At 42.0% G+C, this 24,895-nt stretch overlaps 1 protein-coding gene and 1 pseudogene across 4 annotated transcripts in view; both read right to left on the bottom strand.

Moving 5' to 3' along the window:
• Positions 1-2,078: 2,078 nt before the first annotated feature.
• The window catches only part of Wdr64 (WD repeat domain 64), a 117,166-nt gene continuing 94,349 nt past the window's right edge, over positions 2,079-24,895 (bottom strand). Inside the window, exons 20-28 of one of the 4 annotated variants that reach the window (NM_029453.2) lie at positions 24,716-24,852; positions 22,625-22,730; positions 18,538-18,596; positions 17,403-17,512; positions 11,771-11,959; positions 9,032-9,137; positions 7,205-7,285; positions 5,703-5,801; positions 2,079-2,527 (exon numbers count right to left, since the gene is read on the bottom strand). In NM_029453.2, the coding sequence (NP_083729.2) occupies positions 2,447-2,527; positions 5,703-5,801; positions 7,205-7,285; positions 9,032-9,137; positions 11,771-11,959; positions 17,403-17,512; positions 18,538-18,596; positions 22,625-22,730; positions 24,716-24,852 (968 nt within the window). In that variant the 3' untranslated portion in view covers positions 2,079-2,446. Of the gene's footprint in view, positions 2,528-5,702; positions 5,802-7,204; positions 7,286-9,031; positions 9,138-11,770; positions 11,960-17,402; positions 17,533-18,537; positions 18,597-22,624; positions 22,731-24,715; positions 24,853-24,895 lie in introns of those variants that run through there. The other 3 variants (XR_373620.3, XM_006497022.4, XR_003947245.1) reach the window with 3 other exon arrangements.
• Positions 17,120-17,299, bottom strand: Gm25560 (annotated as a pseudogene).

Genomic DNA, 24,895 nt, shown 5'->3' with positions numbered 1-24,895 from the left:
TGGTTCCAGATTTCTTTCCTAGGGTTTCTATCTCCAGTGTTGCCTCACTTTGAGTTTTCTTTATTGTTTCTACTTCCCTTTTTAGGTCTAGTATGGTTTTGTTCATTTCCATCACCTGTTTGTATGTTTTTTCCTCTTTTTCTGTAAGGACTTCTACCTGTTTGATTGTGTTTTCCTGTTTTTCTTTAAGGACTTGTAACTCTTTAGCAGTGTTCTTTAAGTGATTTATTAAAGTCCTTCTTGATGTCCTCTACCATCATCATGAGATATGCTTTTAAATCTAGGTCTAGGTTTTCGGGTGTGTTGGGGTGCCCTGGACTGGGCGAAGTGGGAGTGCTGGGTTCTGATGATGGTGAGTGGTCTTGGTTCCTGTTAGTAGGATTCCTACATTTACCTTTCGCCATCTGGTAATCTCTGGAGTTAGTAGTTATAGTTGACTCTGTTTAGAGATTGTTCTTCTGGTGATTCTGTTACCGTCTCTCAGCAGACCTGGGAGACAGATTCTCTCCTCTGAGTTTCAGTGCTCAGAGCACTCTCTGCTGGCAAGCTCTCTTACAGGGAAGGTGCGCAGATATCTTGTTTTTGGACCTCCTCCTGGTCGAAGAAGAAGGCCCAAAACAGGGCCTCTCTCAGAAGCTGTGTTGCTTTGGCAGTTCCCAGAAGCTGTCAGCTTCTGTGGTGCAGACTCTCACCTGTGCAGACTAAAATCCTAAGTTCCAGGGAGTCCTGGAACCAAGATGGTGACCGCTGCTCCTGAGGCTGAGATCCTCTCCCGAGCCAGGCGGACACCTGTCCTCTGGTCCGGACGGTGGCCGGCTGTCTGCGGCCCGCCAAGAGTGCTGCCTCAGCGGCTCTGTGCTTCTGCCCGTCCCAGAAGCTGTCCGGTTCTCTGGCGCACCCTCTAACCTGTTCAGACTAATTTCCTAAGTTCTGCTGAGTCCCGGAACCAAATGGGTTTTGCAGTTTTAAAAGCTCAGGCCAGACCTAGTGTCTCTCTGCCTGTTGCCTGATTCAGGATGTGAAGGTCTCAGCTACTTCTCCAGTGCCATGACTGTCTGTCTGCTTCTCGCCACGATGATAATAGACTAACCCTCTGAAACTGCAAGCAAGCCCTCAATTATATGCATCCCCCCTTTAAGATTTGCTTCAGTCATGGTGTCTTTACATAGCAATAAAACAGTAACTAAAAGCATATCAGGTAGGCAGGTTACAGCAAAGTGGGGGAAAACTCAGCTGTAGGCCTTAGATGCTATCTGACAGCATTCTTAGCCATTTCATTGGTGGAAACTCGGGGTCTCTTTATATTCCAAAGGATGTACCTAATGGTCACAACAGACACAGAATCACGCATAGAGGAGGACAATTAATGGCTATTAAGGAAACTAGAGATATCTCTAAGATAATTTGACTTTGGACTTGCAACATTTCAACCTCTCCATGGCACTGAAGTTTTAATCAGCCAATCAGCTTTTGTAGTCACAGCTTCATTCCAGGACTTCTCCTCAATTGCTCCCAGGTGACACTACCCCCTCACCCTGCCTCCTTCACTGAAGCAGACAAACATTGAGAGGCTGGGTAGGGGTCTTGTTCCTCCTCTTCCTCCTCCTCCTCCCCCTCCTCCTTCTTTTTCCTCCTCCTCCTCCTCCTTTCTCTTTCTTTTTCTCCTTCTCCTCCTCCTCCTCCCCTCCTCCTTTTTTCTTCCCCCTCCTCCTTTTTCTTTCTGTTTCTCTTTCTCCTCCTCCACATCCTTCACATCCTCCTATACACCCTCTTCCTCTTCCTCCTCCTCCCCCTTCTCTCTTCCTCCTCCTTTTCCTCTTTTTCCTCCTCCTTCTCCTCCTCCTCTTCCTCCTTCTTTTAATAATAATTTTCCTGTCACATCTGGAGACTGAAGCAAGGTAACCTTAAATTCACCCTTCCAAAGCAATCTAGTAAGACCTTATCTCAATAGAGAGCTGCTGATATAATTGACACACCTAGCATGTCAGGCCCCTGGATTCAATTTCTAGTACTTCAAATAAACAAAGTGACGATGACAGTGGTCCTTTGCGCATACACACAACAGAACACACACATGATTTGCCTCTTACTGCGCACGCTTTAATTCTGGTTATGGGTTGGGGTGAACAGGTGGAGATAGGTACAAAGCTAATCACCACTAACCGTATCATTTGGGTCTACCCAGGCTACTGATTTTGTTTATGTCCTTGTGAGATCTTGTTGACAATGATGAGAGACATTGCCCGTTTGTTATGTTTTTCTATGTGTAAAAAGTTGGCAGACTGGCTGCAGACCCTGTGAGGTCACCAGAGCCCCTTGAGCAGCCTCCATTATCAGGATGGTCTGTAAGAGAGACGTGTAACCATCTGGTGGTGTGGCATCCTCATCTTGACTAGATCTGGACCTTGTGGCCTCCTGTACAGCAGCCAGTTCTGAGGTTTCCTCTTCACTTGGGTGTGGTTGGGAAGAAGGATGAAGCCAGATTTATCTGTGGAACCAAATTCCTTTTCAGGCTTTTCCTCCGTGACTGCGGGATAAAGGGTACATTGGTTATGAAAAGGCATTATAGACAAGTGCAGTTTCCCAACTTCTACCACTAAACATTTTTCTCCTCTTAGACAAGTAATGAAGTGATTTCAACAATCCTGTGCATCTCCGGGCAGAAGAGTATTGACAAGAGGAGGTGGGACTCCCAAGCTTGTAGAAGAGCTGCTGAGCTACTTAATGCGGTGCTTATCCATTCTAGGACCCATGCACACAAACTGGAAAGGGTTGGCAAGAGGATCTGTCACACATATGAGTACAGTTCAGAACATAACAAGTTTCAGGCTCGCCAGCGCTACATGGCACGACCTTGTCTCAAAAGCTTTCCTTGGGACACTGAGATGGCTGTGCTGCTAACAGTGCTGGCTGCGCAGACCTGACAAACTTGAGTTCTATAATCTGACCTCACTGTAAAAGGCAAAAACTGACTCCCAAAGGCTATTCCCTGACTGCCACGTGCTTGTTATCACACACACACACACACACACACACACACACACACACACAAATAAAAAATTAAAACCCATAGATAGATAGATACATTGATGGTAACATTCGATCAGCATTCATGGGATACTAGTTGAATACCAGACATTCCTAAGATATTGCTGGGATTTGCATACAAAATTTTATAATGCATAAAGGGAAGAAGAGACGTACACGGTGAAGAGACAAAGCTCTGAGGCTCAGCCTCTGTCTTCAGCTCTTTTAGGCCTAAACACTCTAACAGGTCTTGTCTCTGTTACTGCCTCCCTGAGACAAAATAGGAGACTCAGCTCTGCTCATGACCTGCACATCCCAGCAGAGAGAGCACCCCCTCTGTCATTTCAGGTGCTTCCTCCCTTTCTTTCCTCAGCTCACTACTCAGTAGGTACTCCCTCCTTCCCAGGAGTCAGTCAAAACATGTGCCCTTACAGGATTTACGATCCCTTAGAATAAAGACAAGGAAGAGAAATGAGTTTTCAAAACAAGAACAACAGAACACCAAGATGCTGCTGTAGAAAGAGGGGATCACTGTATGACAAGAAGTCAGATGGTGTTGGGGTTGGGAGAAAGATAAACCTGAATGAGGAGACTGGTATTGTTTGTGTAACTATTCCTATCAGGAGATGACAACAGCTCATGAACCTCTGAATTATACTCTGTTACATTAAAGCATGCAGGTTTAATTAAACATGTAAACTTCTGGCTTTAAAGCCCAGCTCTGTCACTAGGTTCTTGGGGGGGGGAGATCTTTGATATTTATTTCCTATGATTCAGTTTTTGAAAGTGCAAAATGGGGGTGTTCATTTTAATGTACAGTTGGAGCTCACCAACTTGGCCAAACTGGCTGGCCCATAAGTCTCGGAGGTCTCCTGTCCCCATCTCTCCAGTGCAGAGATTACAGGCATACCCTGTTGCACCCAGACATTATGTGGACACTGGAGATCCAAACTCAGGTCCCCATGATTGCAGGCCAAGCTCTTTAGCAACTGAGCTCTCTCCCAAGGTTCCTGAGTATACTTTTTTTGTCTTATGTAAAATTGTGAGAATTTTTATTATTAGGTTTCCTTTGGAGTATGTTGACATATACCATCTTCAACATAAATTGTTTTTCTGTGACTGGATGTTTCTATAAACTTTGTTTATTTGCTTGTTCCAGACAGGGTTTCTCTGTGTAACAGCCCTGGCTGTCCTGGAACTCACTTTGTAGACCAGGCTGGCCTGAAATTAAGAGATCTGCTTATCTCTTCTTCAGTGCTGGGAATAAAGGCATGTGCCACCACACCAGGCCCTTTATTTGATTTTTATGGTGTTTAGGGGTTGAACCCAGGGTTTTACACATGCTCATTAACTGCCATGGAGTTACCAACCCCTGCCCCTTCAGCCATGATTAATTTTTAGTTCCATTATGCTGGCTCTTAAAAGCTATTTGGTCATCTTCATTTCTAAGCTTGGTATTTGCATAGAAATAAACTTACATTTAACATTAAATTAGATAAAAATGTAAAGAATAAAAAGACGGGGAACTAAATATATGAATTGTAAAACCCAACAGAAATGTGTATACATTTTACCTTTTACTTTTGGATTATTTATACCACGCTGTTTCATCTGTTCCTTACAACTAAAAGCAAGAAGTATTATTTTTATAGAAAACTCCTCTCTTGCCAGTAGCTCTTTCTTGACTAACTGACAGCATGGCTGACTAATGCCAGTGCAAAAGCTAACAAAATCCCAAAGACATTTTCCCACCTTGGTTTCATAAAAAATGGCTTGTAAAAAGTGATTAGTGCTGTCAGTGTTTCTGTTATCAGGTACTGAGTTATTGATGGACAATAAAAGCTGTATGCTGGACTACATCCCTCTCTTAATGTTGGGGATACCCTGATGGCTAGATAAAGGAGCAAAGGTTAAGTCAGGCCCATGGGAGCCTCTAATGCCACCGGAATAAGATTGGATCCTGAAATCTGATGGGAAAGATCTCAGGCCTATCATTTAATTAGCATGTGATCTTTGGTACCAACTCCTCACATCTAAGAAGGACCTCTCACTTCCTTCTGACTTGATTATAAAAAGAGAATCCTTTGTAATAAGAACACTTTGAAATGTAAAAAGCACTGCATGTTATTTTCTGTTAACACATAGGGACAAATGCTGTTGACAAGTTCACTGATACCAGGGCTCCCACTGCCTGCATAGATGCAGGAAGATCCCAAAGTAAGGACAGTTATGGTGGCTTAGCCATTCATAGCCAGTTGGCTTCTAAAGCCACTTACAGAATTTATTTGAAGATGCATCAAGACAGCCTCATTTGTTCAGACCCGTGGGTTCTATTTGATTTTCCTCCCTTTCTATCCAACAGACATATGGATTTTTATCTCACTGAGCTAAACACATACATATCCTTGAAAATATGCACTGAAATAATTTTAGGCTTAGGATTTTTTGGGTGACAGAGAAGTGATTAAGAGCACATTTTGTCTGTCTGTCTCTCTCTCTCTCTGTGTCTGTCTGTCTTTCTTCTTGTGTGTGTGTGTGTGTGTATCTGTCTGTCTGTTCTTCTCTCTCTCTCTCTCTCTCTCTCTGTGTGTGTGTGTGTGTGTGTGTGTGTGTGTGTGTGTGTGTATGTATGTGGATATGGAATTAGAGTACTCTGTGGGATGCGTGGGACTTACTTTGTCATGTTTCTTCTTCATATAAACACCCTCCACTGAATCTCTTTGTACTTCAGAGCCAATAAGGGGAAGGAATCTTAGACTCGTGGGACTTGGTACCTGCAAAGCACAGAGTTCATCAAGCATGCTTAAAGTATTTACTTCTGAAATGCAAACCTGAGATTGGGGTGACCCCTTTTGGATATCCATTGTTCTCTCTGTCTTTCTCCCTTTGTTAGTTTGGTTTGCCTAATTTCACTGTGTACCATGTGTGTGTTCTTGGTGTCTTTAGTAGCCAGAAGAGGGTGCTAGATACCCTGAAACCCGAGTTACAGGAAGCTGTGGGCTGTCATGTGTATGCTGGGAATTGAAGCTAGATCTCTGGAAGAGCAGCAAATGTTCTTAACCACTGAGTAATCTCTCCAGCCCCATGCTTTTGAGATTTATGTATTTCAAGCTGGCCTTACTCCACACCCTTCTTCCTGATCACTCTCTGCTTCATTTACTGATGCAGGATAATGGGAGCTTGCCAGTTGGGGCTGGTCTATCTAGCCAGCTGGCCTAGCAGATTCCCTGCCTCTACCTTCCAAGCACCTGGATTGCAAATGAGGTGTCTGGATTTCCCAGCCTTTACATGAGTTCTGAGGACCTATCTCTGGTCCTCATGCCTGTATGGAAAGTACTTTCCTCACTAAGACATTTTCCAGACCTCTACCTTAGGTTTTGAGGACTGGTCTCCCATTGAGCCTCAAGCTCATTGATCAAACTAGAATAGTTGCTCAAGAACCCCAGGGAATGTTTTATTTCTGCCATCCCAGCACAGGGATTACAGATACACTCTATGTTTTTGTGTAGGTGCTGAGGATCCAAATTCAAGTTGTAATATTTGTAAGGCAAGAACTTTTAATGACTGAACCATCTCCCCAGACATTCACTGTTAATTCTTGGTCACTGTCAGCATCATAGTTACTTGTTATCTACTACAGTGAACATGCCCTTATAGAGTTAAGTAATGCTAAAGATCTATGCTGATATTGAGTTGACATATTTGGTATTTGGTTTATTATTTCCTGGCTGCCTTCATTAGATACTTAATACTGGTTGCCTGGGGTAGAGACTTGGATGACGGATTTGATGACTTTTGGGCAGATAATAACATAGGCACAGTGATGGAGTATCTCGTTATACTCAAGCCATGCTGGAATATAGGGACAGCATGGGGAGAACACAGTAGAAAACAGGGTCCAAAAGTCTGGCAGAGCCAGATCATAGCAAGTTTGTATGTTCTTCTAAGGCATCTGGGTTTTATCCTGAAGGTAGGAACTGCTAGGTCAAAGCTCAAAGACACTCTTCTGTGCAACAGCAGAAGTGAACGATTCAAGCTACTAATATATACATGACCCAAGACGTGTCCGGGATAAGAACCACTACATTTACGAAAGCACCAGAAGGCTGATTATGTCAACAATGAGAAGTCAGATTTTGTCCTGTTACCACTGTAGTTCTAGAAACTTCTAACTTACCCTGTATATAGGCAGAGAACCAAAAACAATCCCTGCCTCTCGGTTTTCTGTCAGGAAACCTTCCAAAGCATATCGGCGAATCTATAAAACAAAGCAATGATTTACTGGAAGGGGCACGTTACATCCATCAAATATTCATCAAAATATGGGGGGGGGGGTCAAGCCTAACTCACTGATGTAGATCTTAGGCAAGTTGTCTGTTGATGACAAATTAGGGGAAGGGGCTGCCCCAATGGAAGTGATATTATTTGCACTGCAAACTGTGTGTCCAAAGGAAATTATGAGAAAACGGAGTAGTTTAATCAGAGACCTCAAGTGAATCACGTCTCAGCTCAACTGGTGTGGAAGCCTGTTCGCTCACTGGACAAGTGAGGTGGGATGATAAGAAAGTGAGAGAAGAAATTTGGTGTATTCAAGTGTTTCAATGACTCTACAAAGCCTTTCTAAGGATGTTATCCAATTTACTTAATATTTCAGTTATCATCTCACCTTTAGTTTGATGTGTGTGTGTGTGTGTGTGTGTGTGTGTGTGTGTGTGTGTGTGTTTTGGAACAATTCTCTATGTAGTCTAGGCTGTCCTGGAACTCACTATGTAAACCAAGCTAGCCTTCTAGCCCAGCGTTCTTATGCCGGTCTCCTGAGTTGATATACAACAGTAGGGCCCAGCTATTTTCAACCTTGCCAGTATCATGCTGTCACATTTCTCTTCAGTGACATTCTACCAGTTTGTATGACTGTCACTTCTGTTTTTCTGACAACCTGAAGATTGCTGTTTGTGGTATCACCAGACTATTTAGATCCTGGGATACCCAAAGTGGAATCTCATAATGTTGTTGCAGTGCATTTCTCTGTGTACTAAAAAGGTGTCTTTCCATGTGCTTATTGGCATGTATTTTTTCTTTAGTGAAATATCCAAGTTTTAGAGCAATTTTAGGACTCTTATTTTTGGAGTTTTTTCATATTCCAGGTACCAACCTCTGCTCATTTATGAGTGTTCTGAAGATGGGTGAGTTTGGAAAGGTGAAGGTACTTTCTGCCTGTGGCAAAGGTACCCCAGATGAGTCGCATGTTAGGGAAAGCTCAGAAAGACTGAGTGTGACTGATAGACCGATAGACTGTGGGGCCAGGCCTGGGCTAGAGATTAATTCAGACAGGTGTGCTTGCTTTATTTGTTGGTGAGCCAGAAGGAATTAATTAATTAATTAACTAATTAGTTAATTCCAGACCTCTGGCCCCACACTACATCCATCCTCTAGCATGGTAAATACCAGCTCATTTTTTTTTTCTCAGATTGCACAGTAAACAAAACGTGCCCCAGAATGGACACTCACTGCCAGGGACGTTTGGAAACAGCCATTGCCAGCCCTTAAACTGGGACACTACACATGGACTCTACGTCTGAGGGGAGAGGTGCTCCTAACTTACTTAAGGGTCCCCAGAGTAATCGTTCCACTCCTCAGAAATACAAAACCTTCCCTACTGAGTCAGGGGGACCTGCGACCATATGCTGCATTTTTTACTTTGATGATGCCGGGAGGGGGTACCCAAATGAGGAATGTGGGTTCCCCATCCTCCTGAACCTCTTTAAAGAAACACAGCCCCCGATGAAACCTCAGTTTCAGTCCCATGAGACTCATCCCCCTCCCTGCTTTCACTTCAGTTTGGTTTCTTATCTACAAATCTATAAGAGAATTGATTTGTATTGTCTATACCAAAAAAGTTGTGGCAGTTTGTAAAAAGCAACAAACAAAAGGCCCCGGTTACAAGAGTGAGAATATTTGAATTCGAAAATTCAAAAGCAAAGGTAAGTTTTGTTATCTTAGCTACCTTTGGAGAAGAAAGAGACTTGAAAAATTTAAAATCATGTTGCACTTCAAAGGGACTGAGAGGTGGTCGCTTAAAAAGCAAAGACATTGAGCTCATTTTTTTCCATCTGCATACAAAAATACAAAAAAAAAAAAAAGTCAGGTACATAGCTATAGCTTTCATTCCTTGCCAAATGGTCAAGTATCCATGTGTCCTCTCTCTCTCTGCTCCCCATGTTGCCTGACTCTCGTGGCACCAGTCCCAGTGACGCTGACTCTACCTAATTCTTATTCCATTTTGCTTCCTCGATCTCCCTCTAGGGAAACCACAGCGATTTCTACTCTTCCAGGATAGTCTGTGTAATTAAAACCATCAATTGTCATTTGGGGGGAGCCCTATATAGTAAAACTGGGGGAAAGTCTTATAAATTCAATGCTTGATTTTGAGTGGCCTTGGAAAGTTCCCTACAGTTAAAACTTATTTATATACATATTTAGGAAGTCATAACTGAGCATTAAAAACATTGCATACACTAGCAAGATTTTGCTGAAAGGACCCAGATAGAGCTGTCTCTTGTGAGACTGTGCCAGGGCCTAGCAAACACAGAAGTGGATGATCACAGTCAGCTATTGGATGGGTCACATGGCCCCCAATGGAGGAGCTAGAGAAAGTACCCAAGGAGCTGAAGGGGTCTGCAACCCTATAGGTGGAACAACAATATGAACTAACCAGTACTCCGGAGCTCTTGTCTCTAGCTGCATATGTATCAAAAGATGGCCTAGTCGGCTATCACTGCAAAGAGAGGCCCATTGGACTTGCAAACTTTATATGCCCCAGTTCAGGGGAACCCCAGGGCCAAAAAGGGGGAGTGGGTGGGTAGGGGGTTGGGGGGTGGGTATGGGGGACTTTTGGGATAGCATTGAAAATGTAAATGAGGAAAATACCTAATTAAAAAAAAGAGAGAAAAAAAAAAAACAAAGCACCTTTAAAACAAAATCAACAATATGTCTTGAGCCACGATCATAGGCCCAGAGAGAAAGCTCAGTGGGTACCCCCGATTGGCTGAAGATATCAGTTCAGTTGCTAGGACCCACATGGTAGAAGGAAATAACTGACTATTGTCGGCTGTCCTCTGACCTCCACAGATTCGCTGTTGCATGTACTCTCTGTTCTTCCCCCCCCCACACACAGAACCAACCAACCAACCAACCAAATCTAAAGTTACAGAGTCATTCTGTAGAACAAGGCTTAATTTGCACTATAGAGCAAACTTCGTTTGTAAAAACACAACGTGAGCATAATCATACATTTAAATTATTTGAGTTATGACAACCCTTTCATGCTTTGGTATTTACAAGTTCAACCTGACCCCTCTGCTTGTAGTATTCACTACTAGTTTTTCAGGACAATTTTTTTTTGAGTGCCTGTTGGGTACTAGCATTGATCTGAGAACAGGGGATATGAAGATGTGTTGACAAGACTTGGCCCTCAAAGAACTCACGCATAAAGAAGACTTATTCGCAAACTAGAACACTAGAGTAATCTGAAATATGAAGACCCGTGATAGTTGATATCCATTCAGCAGAAGCTAGAATCCCAAGACTCAAGCTTGTGGGCGTGGCCAGGAGGGATGGTGCTTCTTAGTTCGATTGAGGTGAGAAACCCTACACTAAATCATTCCATGGGCTGGGGTCCTGACAGAACACAAGGGAAAGACTAAGATAATCAACGCTCTTGTCGCCATGACTTTCCTGCCAAGATGGGTGGTGCCATGTAACCATGAGACAAAACAACTCTTCCTTGAGATATCTTTGCTAGGTATTTGGTTATAGCAGCAAGTAGAGTAACTAATACATGATACATGGATATTCAAGTCTGGAAAATTAACCCCCAAATAGGGCAAATTACCGCTCCTTGCTGAATATCACCACATAAGTCTAGTTATACAAGTCTATCTCATATATTTTTTAACCCAGGCTTCTTTCTATTGCTCCTTATTGTTCCACCAAGGCAAGCCTTAAGCCTCCCAGTGGAGCTTTTCAGACATCTGGAGACCTTCTTTGTTTTCCCCAAGTTGGCTGTGGTTTTGAATCCTGTAGTTTCTGACTCTCATCTTCAATTTTTATTTTGAGCATTTACTGCATTCTTGGCACTAAATGATGACATCCAGTCTTCCTAGTTTTGACTCACTTAAAATTCTCCAACAGGACTTTGTCAACTGCCTCAAGAGGCTTCTGCCTTGGAAGATAGTTATAAGGCACCTGGTATGGGAACTGAACTGTGGTCCTATACAAGAACAGTAAGTGCTCTTAAGCACAGAACCACTTCTTTGGTTCATTGGTTATGGTGGTTTTTGTTTGTTTGTTTTGTCTTGTTTATTGACAGAGAGTTTTGTTAGGTTGCCCATGAAAACCCTGGGAGTGCTAAGACTGCAGGCTTGAGCAGCCAGAGCTACTATAGTTCTCCACTTCCCCCTGGGCCCCATATGTAGGACTATATCCTATCATGGTTATTTGGTACCTCTGCTGACACAAATGTCTCTTTGTTCTTTGGAATTGCCAACTGGCTATTAAGAATTAGAAGTTTCCGGGACTGCATTATTACTGAATTTTAATTTTTTATTTACATGTTTCTCCCTTCCATGGGGCTTCAAAATTATTGAAAAGTATTGATTTTGAATTTCTCATTGTGTCACAGTGCCACCCCATAGTAATAGTTTAGTTCTTGTCTGTTCATTTCAAGAAAACTGAATGGCCTCACCTTTCACGGTCAAATATCAGAGGATATTCATATTTTTGTGTCTTCTCTGTGAACTTGCTTTCTTCTTTAATCTCTATGGGATATTCATTAACATCACAAGGCAAAATGAAGTCACTTGTTTGGGAAAGGTCAAACATTCTTCGTTGTCCAAAATACCCACAGTAATGACCACTGGTGGAATTCCAGATCCTGGAGGAGAGGTGAGGAAGGAAAGGGCAGTAAGTGGATAGTCAGAAGAAGTGAGCTTGAGCACGGGCCATAGAGCATAGGGGTTGCCTTGGAAAGTTCTTTCAGTAGTCGTCTCCCTAAATGCTATAAAGAGCTAAACTTATGTGAACATGTATTTTGTATTTTGGAACTCAGGGCCTCAAGCATACCAGCTAACCATCCTGTCACTGGACTACACTCCCAGCCCTTAACGTGAACGTTTTTATCAGTCAGAATTCTAACCTGTAACTTCTTGGCATTAGCCAACTTGAACTTTTGTCTGCAGTCTTCACCAATGAAAGCTAGAAAACAAGAAAGACATTTCCCTCCAAATAACCCTGCTACCACAAGTTCATCAGAACCCATGCTGAGAGTTTATGAGTTAAGTTAGGTCTTACCATGGGCTGTGTTCATCTGTCCTATAAGGAAACCATCATCAACAGAACTCGTGACAAGAGAGATCTGCAGATGCTTTTAGTGATACTGAATTCCCCTCACGTTCCAAGTACAATCCTTCCTCTTTTAAGTTCACAGCTGAGGACTGAGAAAGAATGCTAAGGGAAGTTCGTTTTTACCCATCAGGATTATTTGTCTAGCCATTGGCCCCACGAAGCTTCCCCAGTCTGCGTAGGTGATTTAAACTAATATAGAATACCATTAACAGGGCTGTGTGCTCTGTATCTTACAGAGAGATGTTTTGTGTCTTCATTTTTCTTCCTTTTACTTTTGAGAGTCTGGTCCAGCCACCCAGAGATTTAGAGGGAGTCCCTGGCTAGACAAGGCTATCTCATGAGATACTGCTCTTTCTGTGTTAGGCTCTCTACAGACATCTCTTTGTCTTGATTTCAACACTAACGAGGGGTTCTGCTGTACTGACCAAGAAGGAGGAGAACCTAGAGGGACTAAGAGTAGATTCTACATAATTCCAGTAGAGACTACCTCTATCAGTAGATGGAGGGGACAAGCACGGGTATCCAGATGAGACTCCTCATGCTCTGAGGATTTAACGTGAGCATCTTACACACCTCCTATATTTTAGTTTACAGCACTACTGAGGTAGCATGGCCTGTCCACAGCTGTTACCAGTAAGGAAACAGAGTTATCAAGAGCATTTATAACAGGCCCTTTAAACAGAGAAGCAAGACGGGTGAGAAGCTAAATGAGCCCTGCTCCAGACACATAACTAAAGCGATGTGCGCTCCGACCTCACAATGTTTCTTGTTCTTCATGGCTCTGTCCCAAGTGAATAACCGTACCTGATATTCTGAACCTTAGACACGGACCCTGAGCTATCATAAGGTTTCTGATTTCCTGTCCAGTGAACCAGGCTTAAGTCTCAATTATGATTTTTTTCTCCACTGAAAAATCATAATCATTTTATAAACAAGATTTAGAATGTTAGAGGGCATGCCTGTTGAGAGTGTGGCAGCATATATTAGCCGAAGGATGTGGCTTACTTACAAAGGCAGCAGTGCTTTCTGACCGCTATTAATAGAGACAAGCTCTATGAGTCGCGAGTATCTGGGGAGTGTTCCACTTAAAGGAATCATAAAAATAATCTCTCCAGGCCAAGGACGACTGACTTTAACAGTGCACTACTCTAAATGCCTATGCCCCCCCCCAAAGTCATATTGAACCCTAATTCTTAATAGGAAGGAATGAGTCTCTGGGAAGTGTTTAAGTCATGAGAATTCTACCCTCATAAATGAAATTAGTGCCTGCCTTAGTCTATTTCTCTTTTCTATAACTGACAGCATGATGTACTGAGACTGAGAGATTCAAAACGAGATGGTCTTATAGGGTGAGGTCCTCCATTGCTAGTAGGGGCTCTCTACTGAGTCCTAAGGCTGTTCAGCAGCATCATAGGACAAGGCAAATTTATCCTTACTCGTGACGTTTATCCTTTAACTTTCTATATTTATTGAGTGTGTGTGTGTGCGCATGGATTCTTGTGTGGAGGTTAGAGGATAATTTGTGGAAGTTGGTTTCCTCTCTATTATGTATGTTTCCAAGCCCAAGCAGATCATCAGGCTCAGCAACAAGTGCCTTTGCTCTCTGAGCCATCTTGCCAGCCCTCTCGTCTTATGAACCACAGTCTCATACATCAGCACCCTACCTTACAGCCTCATGTCATTACCTTGGATACTTCTTAGGAGTCCTAACCTCTAAATATCACTGTCAAATTGAGCTCTTGTTCTCTTAATGCCTTACGTCGGTGATGAAAATTTAACAGGAGTTTTAGAAGGAACATTTAAATTATAGTAGTGTCCCTAACAAAAGAGTTCTGATGGAGCTGGTTGACCCTTTCCACGGTGTCATGGTTTAGATATAGAATATGCCTAAAGGCTAATGTGTTGGAGGTTTGGTCTCTAGTTGGTGGCACTAGAGAGACTTGATGGGATCATGCACACACTGATCTTATTAATGGATCAGTTCTCAGAAAATAGGTTGGAAGGAAGCAGGGTAGAGTTTTACTGGTCACTGGGGCCATGCCTTTGAAAGTCATGTCATAGATCCTTTTTGCATATGTTTCTCAGCCTCTAGAAGTGAACATTTTCTTCCACCATGCCCCTCCATCAGGAGGCTCTCTCTCACTGCCGGCCTAAAAACAAGGATGCTCCACCACTCAGGACTGAAGTCTCGGATGCTCTGGGCCTAAGTAGCCCATTCCTTGCAGGACCCTGATGTGGCTCAGAGGGAAAAGGCACTTGTTGCTCAGCCTGATGACAGGAGTCTGATCCTCTGAATGTGAAATGAAAGAACTGACTCCATGAAGTTGTCCTCTGACCTCTACATGTGCACCATGGCAGATGTGTGCACCCTCATCATTGTACTTGTATGTGACACACAACACATAGACCATACTCTTTCTCACTCACATACTCACACACATGCATGCTTAAAACCTTCCATCTTTAATCTAATTGAAGCCAGTGTTCTGTTGTAATGATGGAAAGTTGGTACTATGCTAGGAGTTAGGCAGGTGACATTTAAGGAACCAGGGAACAAGCTCTAACTGTTCAATCTGCTGATATGTGATCTTGGACAGTCCAGTCTCCAAAACTATGAGCAATATATTTCTCTTGTTTGTAAACAGTCCATTTGAAAGTGCTTTGTTATAGCAGCCTAAAGAGACAGAGACAAGAGGATAATGCTCATAGCAACAGAGGCTTCTATACCTGTGGTTGGTGTGTACATATGCACTTGCACGCGTGCACAAATACATGTACTATACCCTTCAGCAAGCATTTCTGTTGAGGGGTAGATGAAAACAAGCCCACATAAAGGCCAGAAGACCAAGTCATTAACAGCATGTGTAATAATACTAATTTTTTCCTACAAATAAAACAACAGATCACTTCTTTGACGCAGAAATAGCTCTATGTATTTGCCTTCTCTATGGAACCATCTTGATCTTGATATTCCTAAAGTTCCCCTGAATCTTCCCGTATTATAGTTCTTTGGTGACTTCTATCTGGAATGACATCAGGGCTCCCCTGGGTATATATGGCAGGTCCTATTCTCCATGTTAATCTTCCACTTTCTCCTTTAGTTGAAGCTCATGTTCTCTTGATTTGACCTGCAACATGGCTTCCAACTTTAAGCCAATTATTTCCTGTCTAAAACCTGCTAGTGGCTTCTTTAAAGGTAAGTAAGTATTCAAATCTATAGCAATGCCTACTAAGTACTACACAATTGTGTCCCCAACTGAACCCCCATCATCAAGCCAACAGAGTTAGCCAAGACCTATTGAATTTTAATTCAACAACAACAACAACAAACAATAATAATAATAATAACAACAACAACAATAATAAATATTTCCTCTTCTAAATTTGTATTTCTATTGGTCTCATGTGCTTGAAGTCTTGCTAGATCTCCTAATATGGTCTAACTCCCTCCTTTTAAGAACATGATTCATTGCCATGATTTAAAAACATTTCAGGTGGGCAGCAGTTTGTCTCTAGAAATGTCATGACATTTCCTTTCCTTTTCTTTATATATGTCTATGTATTTTTAGTATTTTGGTACAAGTGCTTAGCATTGATTACAATTAATTAGTTAAGTTCAAGTAAGTAGGTTATGCAAAAATCAACCACACTAGAATAACTAGCCAACTTTCTTCTCTTTTTACTGGGTAATATTTTGTTTGGGTGGCTTTCTTCCTCTTCTTCTCTTGTTTATTTTCCTTCTTTTTTCCCGTTCTTTCCTCCCTTTCCTGTCCTCCTCACCTGTCCTCTCCCTTCCCTTCCCTTCCCTTCCCTTCCCTTCCCTTCCCTTCCCTTCCCAATTCATGCCTCTTTGCTTTATAATTCTCTTTTTCCTTCCTTCTCTTCTTTCTTTCTTTCTTTCTTTTCTTTCTTTCATTTGTTCTTTCTTTCTTCCTTCCTTCCTTGTTCTTTCTCTCTCTCTCTTCCTTCCTTCTTTTCTTTCTTTCTTTCTTTCTTTCTTTCTTTCTTTCTTTCTTCCTTCCTTCCTTCCTTCCTTCCTTCCTTCCTTCCTTTCTTTCTGTCTCTGTCTTTCTATCCTTCATTCCTTCTGTCCTGCTCTCCCATTTCTTTTCTTTCCCTTTTTCCTCCCTCTCCCACTCTCCTTTCTTTTCCTCTCCCCTCTTCATTCATTCATCTCTAGCCTCCCTCACCTTCCCTCTCTCTTTCTAACAAGATTTCTCAATCTGGATCACAATTCCTGAGCCTAAGAGATGCCCCTACCTCTTTACCCCCAAAGACCTGGGACTATAGCTCTTCCCCACTCTACCGGGCTACACGTTCTTTTCTATGACTAATTTTAAACTTTTGATCCCCAGTCTCCTTCTGTGGCCTTTCTCAGGTTTGAGCCTAGTTCTCTGAGCTGCCTATTCTGTTTAATCCTCTGAAACAATCCCATAAAACCCAGTTCTACTATAAATATTTGTCATAACTTTTAAAAAAGTGGTATTTGCTTAATGAGTCTGTGTGAGAGCAAACATTACAAAGAATGTTTCTGCCCCCTTTTTTCAAAGAGGAGTTCTCATGTCCATGGATATAGAAAAAGAGAAGGTGAGTGATAAGCTTCTCAAATCTTTGTTATATAACCTTTTGGTTTACTTATAAACTTAATCTAATAAATGTACCAAATTGTGCTTTTTCTTAAGTCCCATGAAGGGGGTGCATCAGCAACAGAGATGTTGTAACCCTAGCTCATGGAATATATGAAGAAAGCTCCAATCCCATCTTCCAGATCCCAAGTCTGTTTGTTATGTTGTCCTCAGATGGAGGACACATCAGATATTTAATTGGTAAGGATACACACCTGATCTTAGCCAAAAGACCAAGAAACTACCCAAAGTGCTGCATCTTTACTGAACACATCCACATTAGCACCAACTCTGACTCTGCTCATACTAGAAACCCCGAGTTCACAGGATGGACCCGTCTGAGTTTACCTCACTGAGCCATCAATGGAGGCAGTAAGCACCAGCTGCTTTTCTTCCACGTAGATCACTTGAATAATTTCTAAAGAATGGGCACGCCAGGAAAGCAGCTGCTTGAATTTCTAGATGGCAACAAGAAGATCTTGGAATGAATGAAAATACAGTCTTAAGCAAAATCATTTCTCATTGAGGAGCTACATTTATGAGTAGGTAGGATAGACAGTGAATAAGGCTCTGCTCTGATGAGCTTTCCCTTGCTTACTGAGGTGGCAGAAATACCCCAATTTTAGAGAGGTATTACTCTGTACATTTCCCTGCTGGAGAAAGGAGCTCATATATTTATTATTTCATCATGGACTGTAGTGGATGGTTGGTAGTTGTGGGAGACACAGTGAAGACCATCAGGAGAGAGGGAAAGCAGATCCAGGAGGTGAAGGCCAAGGACAAGACTGACCAAGAGTCTAGAGAAAGCATTGGCTATGTTCATCTTTGCACAGGGTATGGGGTAGGAGGCACTTGTTGTAAAGTATTGGCAAAAAGAGTAGGCACAACTTACTCTCTTTCAAAAACATTGAAGGGAGGGGTCACCTAATATCTTCTTTAACATTTTCCCTCAAGTTTGGAGTTCCTAAGGACCTTCAGAAGACACTCCCACAGTTTGTTCTACAGTAATATGTTTTTCTCTACCCATCGATGGACACACTAAGATTGCACATCCCCTGGACTATCTACTTAGGTTCATCTCTGTGATCAAAGTCCTAGGAGCTTTAAGTTTTCCTGTGTGTCCCCTATTCCTTGAGATCTTAGAGGGGAAAAGAATTTCTTCTGAGTTTCCTAGATTGCTGACTCAGTTTCCTGTGGCTGTTCTTAAATAGGCAGGCTAAAACTCTGCACTTTCCCACTTCATAGTGTTTCAAAGCCGTTAAAGAACATTTGATCATCCAAGGGTTCTGTCTCTGTCATAAGGTAGCATCCATCCAAGCAAGGGCTGGGCTCATGTAGTTCAAATTGCAGCAGAGTCTGTACTTGGAGAGTACGGAGGAAGGGGGCAGAGGGACACTTGTACTTTCATCTTCTGTGTCTCCAGAACCATGCTCATCAAACATGAGATGATCCCTGTATTTATGTGGAAAGCTAAAGTTCATACCTTTTCATCGTGAGGTGGATCCATGAAGGAACTAATACTGCAAAGGATAACGTGTCCTTCTGTATAAAATTTAAACATTGGAGTCTTTAATTAGATATTATATTCTTTAGGTAAACACTCCCCATAATGACAAGTCATTTTGATTCAGGCCCTTATATTAGTGGATAGAATAGAATCTGAGAAACCAGATACAAGAAAGGAATTTGGAGTATGGGGGATCTAGCTTGGTAGTGGGCTTGCCTAGCATTTGAGAAATCCTGGGTTTGATCCCCAGCACTGCATAAAACTGAGTGTGGTGGCACATCCCTGTAACCTTAGCTTTCAGGAGCTACAGGCATTATGATTAGAAGTTCAAGGTCTTTCCAGAACTTTTATCATGAATGGGTGTTGGATCTTGTCAAATGCTTTTTCTGCATCTAACGAGATGATCATGTGGTTTTGTCTTTGAGTTTGTTTATATAATGGATTACATTGATGGATTTTCGTATATTAAACCATCCCTGCATCCCTGGAATAAAACCTACTTGGTCAGGATGGATGATTGCTTTAATGTGTTCTTGGATTCGGTTAGCGAGAATTTTATTAAGGATTTTTGCATCGATGTTCATAAGAGAAATTGGTCTGAAGTTCTCTATCTTTGTTGGATCTTTCTGTGGTTTAGGTATCAGAGTAATAGTGGCTTCATAAAATGAGTTGGGTAGAATACCTTCTACTTCTATCTTGTGAAAAAGTTTGTGCAGAACTGGAGTTAGATCTTCTTTGAAGGTCTGATAGAACTCTGCACTAAACCCGTCTGGTCCTGGGCAATTCAAGGCCAATACCTAAACATGATAAAAGCAATCTACAGCAAACCAGTAGCCAACATCAAAGTAAATGGAGAGAAGCTGGAAGCAATCCCACTAAAATCAGGGACTAGACAAGGCTGCCCACTTTCTCCCTACCTTTTCAACATAGTACTTGAAGTATTAGCAAGAGCAATTCGACAACAAAAGGAGATCAAGGGGATACAAATTGGAAAAGAGGAAGTCAAAATATCACTTTTTGCAGATGATATGATAGTATATATAAGTGACCCTAAAAATTCCAACAGAGAACTCCTAAACCTGATAAACAGCTTCGGTGAAGTAGCTGGATATAAAATTAACTCAAACAAGTCAATGGCCTTTCTCTACACAAAGAATAAACAGGCTGAGAAAGAAATTAGGGAAACAACACCCTTCTCAATAGCCACAAATAATATAAAATATCTCGGCGTGACTCTAACGAAGGAAGTGAAAGATCTGTATGATAAAAACTTCAAGTCCCTGAAGAAAGAAATTAAAGAAGATCTCAGAAGATGGAAAGATCTCCCATGCTCATGGATTGGCAGGACCAACATTGTAAAAATGGCTATCTTGCCAAAAGCAATCTACAGATTCAATGCAATCCCCATTAAAATTCCAACTCAATTCTTCAACGAATTAGAAGGAGCAATTTGCAAATTCATCTGGAATAACAAAAAACCGAGGATAGCAAAAACTCTTCTCAAGGATAAAAGAACCTCTGGTGGAATCACCATGCCTGACCTAAAGCTTTACTACAGAGCAATTGTGATAAAAACTGCATGGTACTGGTATAGAGACAGACAAGTGGACCAATGGAATAGAATTGAAGACCCAGAAATGAACCCACACACCTATGGTCACTTGATCTTCGACAAGGGAGCCAAAACCATCCAGTGGAAGAAAGACAGCATTTTCAACAATTGGTGCTGGCACAACTGGTTGTTATCATGTAGAAGAATGCGAATCGATCCATACTTATCTCCTTGTACTAAGGTCAAATCTAAGTGGATCAAGGAACTTCACATAAAACCAGAGACACTGAAACTTATAGAGGAGAAAGTGGGGAAAAGCCTTGAAGATATGGGCACAGGGGAAAAATTCCTGAACAGAACAGCAATGGCTTGTGCTGTAAGATCGAGAATTGACAAATGGGACCTAATGAAACTCCAAAGTTTCTGCAAGGCAAAAGACACTGTCTATAAGACAAAAAGACCACCAACAGACTGGGAAAGGATCTTTACCTATCCTAAATCAGATAGGGGACTAATATCCAACATATATAAAGAACTCAAGAAGGTGGACCTCAGAAAATCAAATAACCCCCTTAAAAAATGGGGCTCAGAACTGAACAAAGAATTCTCACCTGAGGAATACCGAATGGCAGAGAAGCACCTGAAAAAATGTTCAACATCCTTAATCATCAGGGAAATGCAAATCAAAACAACCCTGAGATTCCACCTCACACCAGTGAGAATGGCTAAGATCAAAAATTCAGGTGACAGCAGATGCTGGCGAGGATGTGGAGAAAGAGGAACACTCCTCCATTGTTGGTGGGATTGCAGGCTTGTACAACCACTCTGGAAATCAGTCTGGCGGTTCCTCAGAAAATTGGACATAGTACTACCGGAGGATCCAGCAATACCTCTCCTGGGCATATATCCAGAAGAAGCCCCAACTGGTAAGAAGGACACATGCTCCACTATGTTCATAGCAGCCTTATTTATAATAGCCAGAAACTGGAAAGAACCCAGATGCCCCTCAACAGAGGAATGGATACAGAAAATGTGGTACATCTACACAATGGAGTACTACTCAGCTATTAAAAAGAATGAATTTATGAAATTCCTAGCCAAATGGATGGACCTGGAGAGCATCATCCTGAGTGAGGTAACACAATCACAAAGGAACTCACACAATATGTACTCACTGATAAGTGGATACTAGCCCAAAACCTAGGATACCCACGATATAAGATACAATTTCCTAAACACATGAAACTCAAGAAAAATGAAGACTGAAGTGTGGACACTATGCCCCTCCTTAGAAGTGGGAACAAAACACCCATGGAAGGAGTTACAGAAACAAAGTTTGGAGCTGAGATGAAAGGATGGACCATGTAGAGACTGCCATATCCAGGGATCCACCCCATAATCAGCATCTAAACGCTGACACCATTGCATATACTAGCAAGATTTTATCGAAAGGACCCAGATGTAGCTGTCTCTTGTGAGACTATGCCGGGGCCTAGCAAACACAGAAGTGGATGCTCACAGTCAGCTAATGGATGGATCACAGGGCTCCCAATGGAGGAGCTAGAGAAAGTACCCAAGGAGCTAAAGGGATCTTCAACCCTATAGGTGGAACAACATTATGAACTAACCAGTACCCCTGAGCTCTTGACTCTAGCTGCATATGTATCAAAAGATGGCCTAGTCGGCCATCACTGGAAAGAGAGGCCCATTGGACACGCAGACTTTGTGTGCCCCGGTACAGGGGAACGCCAGGGCCAAAGGGGGGGAGTGGGTGGGTAGGGGAGTGGGGGTGGGTGGGTAAGGGGGACTTTTGGTATAGCATTGGAAATGTAAATGAGCTAAATACCTAATAAAAAATGGAAAAAAAAAAGAAATGTAAAAATAAAAAAAAATAAAAAAATAAAAAAAAAAGAAGTTCAAGGTCATCCTTGGTTATAGAGCAAGTTTGAGGCCACCCTGGGCTACCTGAAGTCCTATCTCAAACTTTGTAAAAAAGAAAAGAAAGAGCAGCAACACTAACTCAGATTGTTTCATAAAAAGAAGGGGAAAACATTTCCAAGCCCATTTTAATAAGCTAGGGTTACCCTGATAACAAATCCAGATAAAAAATCTAACAATAAAGGAGAATTATAGTACTATCTATATAAGGTCTCAAAATCCTGGTCCTGGAGGACACACAGGAAGAAGGGCATATGCCACAAATGTAGAAGGTTGGCTTTCATACCTACCCCGCTGTAGCTGTAACTTTCTCATCATGAGCATACCTCTTGGAGACTTTCATTTGTCTCTGTAAATGTCACGTGTGTTTCTCAAAAGCTGTTTTTATATTATGCAGGTTCTTTCTTTCATTTTTCAAGACAAGGTTTCTCTGTGTAGCCCTGGCTATCCTGGAACTCATTCTGTAGACCAGGGTGGCCTCGAACTCAGAAATCTGCCTGCCTCTGCCTCCGGATTAAAGGCGTGCACCACCACTGCCCAGCTGCAGGTTCTTAAAACAGAACAAGGACTTACCCACATTCCCAGCCAGTAGTACCCTGCAGCATGAGTCGGTGTATAGTGACGTCAGGGAAATGGCAGAGTGCTTCGTGAAGGGCAGCATGTCTTTTATGAGCTTCCCCTAAACAAAGCACAAGGCAAGCAAGGCTTCTGTGGTAATAAGTTCTATAAAATCACAAGATTAAAGTTGAATTTCACTCTACCTAAGACATCTCAATTTTTATCTCTACTACTAACAGGATTTCCTCATCTGCACTAAAAATAACTTGACCTTATCCATGAGGACTTATTTGAAATGATGGATAACTCAAAGTATGGACGACTTCCAGCTGATTGTTATCGATTTCCTCTTTTCCCTGTGTTTCCCATGGGTGTTTTCACACAATTCCTTGTGTGGGATTTCAACTAGAGGGTTTCTCCTTACACTGACATTCCTTTCAAAGTCAAATGCAACTGCATGGTGACAAGGCATATTTCCACAGACACACTACATGCTAGGCAAACATACCTGACTATTGGAGCAATAATGGATTGCAAAAGGTTTGCACTCACATAAACTATTTTGAGTGCTATGAGCTCGCCTTTGGAAGGGCTTCCATAGCATTATCTCATTGGAGACTTACTGAGAACAGAGTTTGAATCAGCAGCTGTTCTCTAAGTCTCCTTGGATATCATCTCTTCTGCTTCCCTCCTTTCTTCACCATCTATAAGGCATTCTATTCCAAGATCATCTGGGAGACAGTTTGTGTTTTCAAACCTCAGGTTTCTTACAAAGATAGAACCTGTGGGCAGACTGTACTGAGCTGGTGGACAGCCCTGCTGCTTTGTGTTCTTGGGTCTCTGTGTAGGTCACATGACACCATTGTCATCTCCTGAGTCCCCTGTAGAAGGTTCACCACAGTTTTGGCATCTTCTTGTGTCTCCTAGAGTTTCAGAGTCATAATGGGGCATCTACTTACAACTCCATCATTGTCCGTTCCCCTGCTTTGAATTCTTGTTCTTTTTTTAAAAATTTACTGTGTGTGTGTTGCATATGCGGAGCTCAGAAGACAATTTTGTGGAGCTACTTCTCTCCTTCTTCCAGGGTTTGAGCTCAGGTTTTCACACTTGTGTGGCAACTAAATTTGACACACTGAGCTATCTTTCTGGTCCCTAATTTGTACTTTTAAATTGGGATGTGCACCCTCCATCCCAAATCACTTGAACTCTTTTGTTAATTTAAAGCTACTGTTTCACAGTAAAAAACTTTAAGGACATTCAAAGTGATGCCATAGCATCTTTCAGTAATTTATATCATTAAAGTTTGATATTAAGGTTCAGCCAGTAAAGGGGCTTGCTGCCAAGCCTGGCAACCTACATTTGATCCCTGAGACCTGCATGGTGGAAGAGGTGACTCTCACAGGTTTCCTTCTGACTTTCTCATTACTGCCACGGCATGCATGTACATGTATGTATGTACAATTATACATATACACAGATAAATAAAGATAATAAAAATATTTTATATGCTCTATGTCAATATTCTTTTATTTCTGTTTTACGCTATGCAAATATGAATGTGTAGGGGTGTGTGAGTGTGTGTGTCTAGACCAGGGAACAATCTTGGCTGTCACTCCTTAGGAAGACCAGTTACCGTATTTTGAGACAAGATCTCTGCCTTGCCTATAGATTTTCAGCTAGAATATCTGGCCTGCAAGCCCAAGGGATCTACTGATCCCTCCTCCCAACACTGGGATTATAAGTGTACTCGACCTTGTTCAATTTTTTTTTATTGTGGATTCTAGGGGTTTTACTCATCTCCCTAGCCCCTTGCATCCTTTTATAGAATACATTATTAATGACACTTTACTTAAATATCCAGTAAACTATTGTTATAAATTCACAGCTGAGCTTGAAAGATCTGAAACTGTTAACAGTTTGGATGACTTAATGCCTTTAGTAGTAAAATGGACCTAGTGTAGAGTTTGGCAATAGTCAGTGGATAGACCTTGGCTGGAAGAGGGAAATGTTTGCGTTGAATTCCATGTGGAAGAAGGCTGCAGTGTATAACTATCCTCTTTATCATCCCATCCCTTTTGAGTCCCAGTCAACACCAAACTTCATCACCTCCAGCGTCCACAAACGGAGGTGTCCATCCTCGTGCGCAGAGACCAGGAGAGGAGGCTGTGGTTCCACGAAGCTGATGGGTACAGGCTGTTTCCTGCTTGCTGACTGCTGCTCTCCCACCATGTCTGTATGCTCACCTAGTAAGAAAAACTCATGAGCTCTGCTGGTATTTACAACCCT

The sequence above is a fragment of the Mus musculus genome, chromosome 1 (assembly GCF_000001635.26).
Source record: "Mus musculus strain C57BL/6J chromosome 1, GRCm38.p6 C57BL/6J".
In the NCBI taxonomy this organism is placed as follows: domain Eukaryota; kingdom Metazoa; phylum Chordata; class Mammalia; order Rodentia; family Muridae; genus Mus; species Mus musculus.
Note: the sequence above shows the minus strand (reverse complement) of the source record. Positions and strands in the feature narration are given on the sequence as shown.